The 9,748-nt window shown below is 41.0% G+C and overlaps 1 protein-coding gene across 2 annotated transcripts; it reads left to right on the top strand.

Annotated features, from left to right (window-relative positions):
• The first annotated feature begins 1,265 nt into the window (after nucleotides 1-1,265).
• On the top strand, nucleotides 1,266-5,901 carry si:ch73-100l22.3 (centriolar coiled-coil protein of 110 kDa). Of its 2 annotated transcripts, none has more exons than XM_052609037.1 (11): nucleotides 1,266-1,420; nucleotides 1,508-1,750; nucleotides 1,822-1,914; nucleotides 1,984-3,205; nucleotides 3,411-3,496; nucleotides 4,135-4,272; nucleotides 4,351-4,461; nucleotides 4,541-4,624; nucleotides 4,704-4,820; nucleotides 5,328-5,392; nucleotides 5,601-5,901. In XM_052609037.1, the coding sequence occupies exons 2-11, from the start codon at nucleotides 1,607-1,609 to the stop codon at nucleotides 5,719-5,721; spliced, it is 2,181 nt and encodes a 726-aa protein (XP_052464997.1). In that variant the 5' UTR covers nucleotides 1,266-1,420; nucleotides 1,508-1,606; the 3' UTR covers nucleotides 5,722-5,901. The 2 variants fall into 2 exon arrangements, with proteins under 2 accessions (XP_052464997.1, XP_052464996.1); XM_052609036.1 differs by having other exon boundaries at nucleotides 4,348-4,461.
• The last annotated feature ends 3,847 nt before the right edge of the window (nucleotides 5,902-9,748 follow it).

The raw sequence follows: 9,748 nt of genomic DNA, 5'->3' as shown, positions 1-9,748 counted from the left end.
AAAGAAAGGTAGCACATGACCTAGTTTGAAGCAGCTCTCGGCGGTGTATTTTTGGCCTGACATTAGTAAAACACGACCAAGTCTTGAGGGACATCTGTGTTTACAGCCGTGTGTCTGACCCTCACTGATGTCACTTCCTGTCTAGGGTCATCTTCATCAGTGTCTTCACTCTTCGGTGTGGAATCAGAAAATGCTCTCATCAGTGCAAATAAACTGGAGATATTTGATCACGACTCTTTCAATTCCTCTCAAATCTCCTGCTGTGCACAAAATATGTTAATATTTTAAATTAATAGAATTAATATTTATTGTAATTATTTACAATTATATTTATCAAAATAAATGTATGCAATTAATAATTTATGTATGATTCCATTTATAATTTTATTTTGTTTATTTATTTCCATGCCATGATAATTAATATTTTAAAATATTTAAAAAATTGTTTTCTCAAATACAAATTGTCCTTTCAGTTTAGGATATGCAGATATAAATAAAAAAAAAAAAAAATATATATATATATATATATATATATATATATATATATATATATATATATATATATATTGTAAGATTAATTATGCTTAATGAACACTTTTGTATTATGTTTCTACATTTAGTTCATTATATTTCTATCTAGTTTTGGATCAAACATTATAATAACCTCTGAATCTTGACTGCTGATTGGTTAGTATTAGATGAATATCAAAATTTTACATTATTAAAATGTAATTCTCAATTTGGTTTATGATTTTATTAAAGCTTTAATCTAAGGAAATCATACATATGAATCATACATTGTAATATTTCTGAACATTTTAATGAAATTTTTTTTGTAAAAGAATTCATCTTTTTTTCTTAATGTGTTGAGACCATAGACTGATATTAGTATTTTTTTTTAAAACAACTACACAGTTTATTTCGTTAGATCTGATGCACAGTGAATTAAACATAACGTTTTATATCAAATAATAACAGCTGATTTTTTTTTATGCTTTATTTGATTATACAGTACAAAATAAGAACACGATAAATAAATATAACGAGAAAGGTGGAAAACGAACAATGACGTCATCCGTTCATCCGGGTCTCCAGCGGGCGCTAGAGCCTCTTTCCCGCTCATATGAGCGCTTGAATGCAGCGTTCGGTAAAACACGGACTGGATTATTAACGGCATATTAGGTTTAAAAATACTTTGTTTTACTAACAAACTAAACCGAGATCTGTAATATAATATTAGCGGATTAACAAAATCAATTTTTGCGTTATACGTTGAAATGTTGTTTAGATTTAAACGTCCGGATTAAAAAAGACAAGTCCGGATCCGACTGAAGAGAAACTCCAGTCCGGTTTTAACGGTCGTTATTGTGAGCGGAAGCGCTCGAGCGTAAACAGACTGACACAACATCCACAAACACAGGTAACGTTAAACATGATTTAACTTTAAAACCTCTGCTTCACACTGTTAAAAGCTTCAGTGAAGTAGTTTACTGAAGTCTGTGTTCAGTTCTCAGGAGATCCTAACAAAGGAAACCGAGTCCGTTAGTCGAGTTCATGTCGTGATTCCTGTCAGTTTCCGCGTGTTCCGTGAGCGGAATCTCCTCGGATGTGTTTCAGAGTCATGGAGAATTACGAAGATTTCATCCGGAGCCGTTATAATACTCTCAATGATGAAGATGATGATGAAGATGAACCCCTCACACCTTCATCATTGATCGTGTTTCGTGGAGCTCGTGTTCTTCCTCCTCTGGTACGCGCATCATCCTCATCCTCGTCCTCTCATTATATATGCTTATATGTTAATGAGTGTGTGTTTATCAGCTTAATGAGCAGGAGCGGGCCGAGATGAGACGACTGAGAGAAGCAGCCATGAGTCTGATGAAGAGGAGGAGAGAGGAAGAGTCTCACATCAGCGTGAGTTTGCTTTCTCACAGAGATAGTGTTGAAATCAGCTCGTGTTTCTAGATGTAGTTGTTTCTTCAGTCCACAGACCCGAGTGATGACATCACAGACTGTGACATCATCACCTCATCCGCTCCGCTGACGTCAACGGCTCATGACGACCGATCGTCCAATCAGCCGCGAGCGTCTCCGGAGGACGATTCGCCGGAGAACACCCAGATCACGGTTCTGTTCGAGAACCACGAGACGCACGGGCCTCGGGACACCACGAGGAATACGACGACGATGATGTCATCAGGCTACGTGACCAATGACGACACGGACGTCGCCGGGCGCTCCGGCCGGACGGAAGCGTCAGGAAGTGACATCATCAGTCACGCGCCAGTAGACGGAGCGACTTTAGAGGAGGAGATCGTAGCACCGCTCCCGAACCCAGCGGGAGATCCGTCATCTGACCCGGATGAAGGTCCGTATCGAACGAGCCTTCAGAACCTACTGAAGAAGTCCCAGGAGTACCGGCGACGCCAGCGTCTGCTGCGCAGTCAATCCAGAGCCGCGGAGGAGCACAACCTGTCCGATAAAGAGAACCAGGAGATCCTGATGTGTCGGACGGAGGGAGACGCCAGCACGGACCAACGCCACGCTCTTCCTGCAGAGCTTCCTGTTACAGACTCCACACAGAAGTCCAGACCGTCCTCGGCTGCCAGATTCACCAACATCCCCACGCCCAAGTTCTGCTTAAGTCCTGTGCGCTGCAAAAGACGGAGCCGGATTCCTGGTCTGGTTCGGAGAGCTTTGGGCAGACCGGCTCCGACTGACCTGATTGGTTCGTCTGATGGGGGCGGCAACGATACGATGATGTCATCGCAGACGGAGCAGATCACTCAGCTAGAGCTGAACCTGTCCAGCCTTAAAGCGCTGATCTCAGACCTGGAGTCGACGCTCACGCTCTCACAGACGGAGAGCCCCACCGACGACGGCCAGAAACGACCCCCCACCGTCACTTTCAGCGAAACAGTCACCGCTAAGGATTGTGGGGTGGGTCAAGAGAACCCGACGTCCATCCGTTCGCTCGTGGGCGTCCTCGCAGACACCAGCAATTGTTCTGTGGATGAAGCAGGAAGCTCTGTGATTGGCTCGTCTTACGACGTGGACGTCCCGTCCGGCTTGTGGAAGCAGCTGACCCCTGAGACTGGAGGTCATGAGGGCGTGTCTCGGGTCAAGCGAAGGCTCCTGATGAACGAGGACGCGGCGTTCAGTCCTGGACGGGAGACAGGAAGCGCGCTCTGCAGTACACCCAGAGGTGAGAAACTAATCTAGACGTTCCTAACATTTGATAGAAAATCTGATCGACAGTGTTGAGGTCGTTCTCACATTTGAATACTGAACTGTGATTGGTGCATCTTTTTATCTCTTCACAACATTCTATGATTTCAGGCAGATTAAATGTTCAGTGATGTGTGTGTGAAGCATCATAGGTGATTAACTCTCGGCTGTGATGTGCTCAGGGCTGCAGGCGTCTGCGCAGATGCAGGAGGATCAGGTGACGGCTCTGATGGAGGAAGAGTGCAGACAGCAGCAGGATCTACTGCAGGTTAGCAGTACACTACAGCGCAGTGTTGCATCTGAATCACCTGTGCTCCAACAGCAGGTCATGGGTTCACTTCCCAGAGAATGCATGAACTGATAACATGTATGCCTTGAAATACAGAGAGGGTCGCTTTGGAAACAGTCGTCTGCTGAATGCATGCATGTAAACGAGTGTAAATCACTGGATACGTGTTTCTCCTTCAGGTCCTGTAGCCGCTTGTGTCCTGATGCTATTAATTACTGTAATGTATGCATGGAGCAGTGTGTTTGTATTAGCGAGCGTCTGTGTGTGTGTGTTCGCTGTGGGAACTGACACAGAAAAAGAGGAGAACTGTGTTGAATTCACGAGTGCTGAACACACCTGTCTGTCTATCTGTGTTCTGCTTCCTGTCGTCTCTCTGACCGCGTCTCTCTTCACCTCCACGTGCTCTCACTTCATCTGTATGTCTCTCTCTCTGCTGTTTTCATTAGTATTCTCAGTTGTATTCAGTTTTATTTGCATGGCAGGATTGTTTGTGTTGAAGCAGAAGAGACTCCTTTAGAAAACATAAAACATCTGAACATTACTGACACTAGAGGCTACTCTGAAGTGAGCTGTTTGTGTTATACGTGATGATTGATGTGTGTGTGTGTGTGTCTCAGTCTTTAGCGCTGCGGTACCAGTTCCTGCGGAGCGTGTCCTTCCCGTGTCCCAGCGCAGGCTCACGTCTGGAGGACACGCCGTCCTCCCTCACCGCCTCTTCTGTCTGCACACACGCTGAGCTTACAGACGCCTCACGGGTAACACACACACACACACACACACACACACACACTGATCATGAAGGCAGTGAGTGCTGATCATCTGTCTCTCAGCAGTCCTGTGTCCCGGTGTCCTGTCGCCCTCTGCTGGCCGCGGTGCTGAGGGGCTTCCTGACCCGTCGCCTCCTGCGCACTGACCGCGTGTCACACCTCATCACCACCATCACGGTGAACCACACACACCTCAGCTAGCATATAGATGAATCATTCCTCCACCTCTGAGCTCACGTGATCTGACGTGTTTCAGGACACACGGATGTTCCTGCAGTCGTTGACGGAGGTGAGCTGCAGCAAACACGACGTCCTGCTGCAGGAGCGTGTCTCACTACAGGTCAGAGCTGCTCTAGAAACCCAGCGGACGAGAGGATGACGCTCACATGACTCTAAACACGTCTCTGTTTGATCATCAGCTGCGAGCGGCGCGGGACGAGCTGCACCAGATCTTCTTCAGCATGAGCTCCTCTGATCAGATGAAGATGATCCGCTGCGACCGACAGCTGAGCAGAGAACGCCAGCTCAGAACACACGTCAGCAAATACCACCTACTGCTTTCATTTAGGGGCTTTGTATTTTTGTGGGGTGATTAGATATTTTTATTTATTTTTGTACAATTTTTATTATTTTTTTTATTATTATTATTTTTTATTTTTTTTCAGAATAGTTTATTTGTATTATTATTTGTTGGGTGGTTAGATATTAGTTGTTTTTTTTTTTTTTTTGAATTTTTTTTTTTAGGATAGTATCTTTTTTAGTATTATTTGTGGGGTGGTTAGATATTTTTATTTATTTTTTTGAATTTTATTTTATTTTCAGGATAGTTTCTTTTGTATTATTTTTGGGGTGGTTAGATATTTGTATTTACTTTTTTGTGATTTGTGTTTTTTCAGGCATATATTTTTTATATATATTTTTTTTGAGTGGTTAGAAATTATAAGTGATTTGACATTTCTCTTTGTTTGAGTATATATTAGAGATGAATGTGAGTTGATGTGATGGTTGGATGAGGGGATGTTAGTTTGTTCTGTGTGTTTCAGGATCATAAAGTGAAGGGATCTCTCTCTGCTGCCACCAGAAAAGCTTTAGAACGCAAGAAACTCAAGTGAGGGAATAAACACTCATCACATCACATTTAGGGCCTTGTGAAATCAGTTTTATTTTTTTCCCAAATTCAGTATTCCTGTATTGCATTTGAATTTTTTGACCTGAGCGTCATGCTGGTTTTTCCTGTTTACTGCAGATGTAGAGTTGAGATGTGAAATACTGATGAGGCTGATCTTAAAGCTCATCATCTGTAATGTGTTCATCAGGTTACAGAGGAAGACGGCTGACAGGAAGAAGTTTTCTCCGTCCAGTGAGGACACATGGAAGCTGGTGCCAAAGATCTGTCGGGTCTCAAAGAAGATCACGCCGTTACGCGGAGAGCGATGAAGGCCAAGCCCTCTTCAGTTTTATACTCGTTTTTATATAGTTGTCTTTAAACACTATACCAGTTATTGAATGTAGTTTTATTTATATTTTTTTCTAGAATTCTCTGTATGTCTTGTAGCTTCAGAACTGCTTTTCTGGCTGGATTTATCTTTGGACACTTTAATAAATTGTTATACTTGTTGTATTTTGTCATTTATGAAATGAACCAAAAGATCTAAAACATGACTTTTCACCTTTTTTTATTGTAAGTAATTTGAAAAAAAAACTTTTTTTTTCTTTTTTACTTTGGCTTCTTTAAGCTTGTGATAACCGTAAGCAAAAGCAGGTTTATGAACACTGATGATCTAGAATAACTTTTTTGTGTGTGTTTTATTTAAAAAAAAAAAAATGTTGAAGTTAGTCTAGACAGAAGCCTATATGAATTTTCATGTAAAAATGTTTTCTGTCAAATACGTTTAAGAGAATGACATTAACCTTTTAACAGGGGCGGATCTAGAAAAATATTGATGGGGTGGTGAGAAGGGGGCAGGAATTTTTGAAGGTTGGCAGCATATGGCAGACTCCATATCGAGATTTGATTTGATTTATTCATTTAAACATGGCCGAATTCCGTGACGTTCTACTTTATACAGCACTTTCCATTTCCGCGATTCAATCCCTGTAGCTTTTCACACACTCGGGTGATTTTATGAATGAAAGTGTGAAAGTTCTGACACAAAACAAAGTTGTTAGGTATCCTCACCACTGATCTATAATATATAATATATATATATATATATATATATATATATATATATATATATATATATAGATCAGTGATCCTCACGCTTTTTAAAAGTGGTTAACTATGTTTGACAGGTGCAATATTTGAAAATCGAAAATTATTTACTTATTTTTTAAATTACATTTATATCTGAAATTATGTCAGAGTTCGGAGCGGGATCGCGAATCATTTGAGTCAGTTCGGGAGTTCGTAGCGGGATCGCGAATCATTTGAGTCAGTTCGGGAGTTCGTAGCGGGATCGCGAATCATTTGAGTCAGTTCGGGAGTTCGTAGCGGGATCGCGAATCATTTGAGTCAGTTCGGGAGTTCGGAGCGGGATCGCGAATCATTTGAGTCAGTTCGGGAGTTCGTAGCGGGATCGCGAATCATTTGAGTCAGTTATAGGGATCGCGAATCATTTGAATCAGTTCGGGAGTTCGTAGTGGGATCGCGAATCATTTGAGTCAGTTCGGGAGTTCGTAGCGGGATCGCGAATCATTTGAGTCAGTTCGGGAGTTCGTAGCGGGATCGCGAATCATTTGAGTCAGTTCGGGAGTTCGGCGCGGGATCGCGAATCATTTGAGTCAGTTTGGGGATCTCAAATAATTTGAATCAGTTCGGGAGTTCGGAGCGGGATCGCGAATCACGAAAGATTAGCGCTGGTAAATTTTCAAATTGGCCACAACCTTTAATTCGTTGCTGCCAACTGGGGTGGCAGCAGGGGTGGCAAGGCTTTCTTTTAGGGTGGCATTTGCCATCCTATGCCACCCTGGTAAAACGTATATTTTAATTCAATTTAATTTATATTTTCCGTCGTATAATGCGTACATATTCTTCTCATTTAAATAATCTAAATTCAATCTGATGTTTCATTGACAATTTGCAAACAGCTTGTTGAAACGGTTCATGACGTCACGAGTCCAGAATCAGCGGAGAATCACGAGGTCCTGAACCCCAGCAGAGCACAGAAACAATAATCCAGAAATAAATAGTGAGCAGATGAACTGAAGATATGGTGTGTAAAGTGTTGGTCTTTGATACAGTTCTGTCCCACAGCTTCTCTGTTTCTCAGGTTCAAAACACAGACGACAGACACACTGAACAACCACAAAACAATCAAAAAATGAAAACACAGCTGTACATCACAGAAATAAATTACACTTTAACAGAGATTCCCACAGAAAACAGCTGTTTTACATTAGAATAACATTTCAGAATTTTTACTGTATTTCTGATCAAATAAATGCAGCCCTCCTGAACAGAAGAGACTTTAATTATTTAAAACTTTTGACTGGTAGTGTATAACATATGTGCCTATATAAAATAATTCTTCACTGAATAGGGACCCGTCAGGATAGTGATCTTCACCTGCTGTGGCAAACCAGCCAACAGGTGCTCTGAGACAACAGCACACACCAGGTGACACACACACACACACACAGGTCACTATGGGGTTGTGATGAGCCCCTAAACCCACCATTTCTTATCGTCGACATGACTTCTGCTCGCGTGATTGACACCGGATGTACACGTGCTAGTGTTTCAAAACAAAAAGATTATGATTTTTTTTTTTTTAATGCATTTACTACACTTTCATTTTTTATTCTATTTAATTTTTGGTTTATTTTTTAAGACATTTACACTTTGAAAATATATACTGCACTGAATGCAACATTACTTTTTTGTATATACATTTTTAATTTAGGCTTCTACTTGATGACAAACCCAAAAAGAGTCTCAGGTGCTCCGTAAAGTTATTATAGTTACTAAACCTACAACCAAACAAAAGTCAAACATTTTCATTACTTTAAATAAAATAAACGTATATAAAAAAATAATAATAAATCAGTTAACTAAAACCAAATCCTTGAAAACATTTTTGTAACTTAGAATAACAAAATATTAATAAATAAGCTAATTTTATAATAAAATAATTAAGACTAAAACTATACCCTCTCTCTCTATAAAAATACTTTCTCAAAATATAAAAAAGACAAAAATACTTTATATTAAAATAAAATAAAAAAAAAACATTATAAAGCCTCATACACACTATGTCTCGTAACTTTGAACGCTCCTCTGGTTTCAGTTGTGTTTTTGTTTATTTTGGTGACGTATAAATAAAGTCTTCCCATCTGCCTGCACTTGAGTCTTCGCCTCTTGCGATCCGTGACACTACGTCCTTAATAACAATGGATGAAAAGTTTAGAGCCCTACTGATGATTAAGTCTAGAGTGTGTCCACCTTTGTGTGTGGGTCCATGTACATGCTGAATCGACAGGTAAAAAAAGCCTCAAGTCCAAATATTAATTTATCACCAATTAACTGTTTGACAAACACTTCCTGCTTCGATGTCCAGATTTGAATTTAAAAAAATCTCAGACTTGCTCCGAAGTCCCGATCTGAATCAACCGAGTCGCGAACATGCTCCGAAGCGCCGATCTGAATCAACCGAGTCGCGAACATGTTCCGAAGTCTCGATTTGAATCAACCGAGTCGCGAACAGGCTCCGAAGCGCCGATCTGAATCAACCGAGTCGCGAACATGTTCCGAAGTCCCGATCTGAATCAACCGAGTCGCGAACATGCTCCGAAGTCCCGATCTGAATCAACCGAGTCGCGAACATGCTCCGAAGTCCCGATCTGAATCAACCGAGTCGCGAACATGCTCCGAAGTCTCGATTTGAATCAACCGAGTCGCGAACAGGCTCCGAAGCGCCGATCTGAATCAACCGAGTCGCGAACATGTTCCGAAGTCCCGATCTGAATCAACCGAGTCGCGAACATGCTCCGAAGTCCCGATCTGAATCAACCGAGTCGCGAACATGCTCCGAAGTCCCGATCTGAATCAACCGAGTCGCGAACATGCTCCGAAGTCCCGATCTGAATCAACCGAGTCGCGAACAGGCTCCGAAGTCCCGATCTGAATCAACCGGGTCGCGAACAGGCTCCGAAGTGCCGATCTGAATCAACCGAGTCGCGAACAGGTTCCGAAGTCCCGATCTGAATCAACCGAGTCGCGAACAGGCTTCGAAGTCTATGATATATATATATATATATATATATATATATATATATATATATATATATATATATATATATATATATATATATATATATATATATATATAAACACATATAATCATGAATATAAAAATATATGTTACATATAAAAAAAATAATTTTTATTTTATGTATTTATTGTAATTTGACATAATTTTCCTGATATTTCAGCCCAGATTAATCATCTCGATGTACTTTGAAA

Source organism: Carassius gibelio, chromosome A11 (assembly GCF_023724105.1).
Source record: "Carassius gibelio isolate Cgi1373 ecotype wild population from Czech Republic chromosome A11, carGib1.2-hapl.c, whole genome shotgun sequence".
In the NCBI taxonomy this organism is placed as follows: Eukaryota; Metazoa; Chordata; class Actinopteri; order Cypriniformes; family Cyprinidae; genus Carassius; species Carassius gibelio.
The sequence above is the reverse complement of the archived record's forward strand: the minus strand, read 5'-3'. Positions and strand labels throughout refer to the sequence as shown.

What these genes read in the sequence shown, in the direction of transcription:
- si:ch73-100l22.3 (XM_052609036.1), top strand. Translation starts at nt 1,607, where the DNA reads ATGTGTTTCAGAGTCATGGAGAATTACGAAGATTTCATCCGGAGCCGT. An exon ending in GCTCTGCAGTACACCCAGAG is followed by an intron (nt 3,206 to 3,410) that starts GTGAGAAACTAA and finishes TGATGTGCTCAG; the next exon opens with GGCTGCAGGCGTCTGCGCAG. An exon ending in ACCTCATCACCACCATCACG is followed by an intron (nt 4,462 to 4,540) that starts GTGAACCACACA and finishes GACGTGTTTCAG; the next exon opens with GACACACGGATGTTCCTGCA.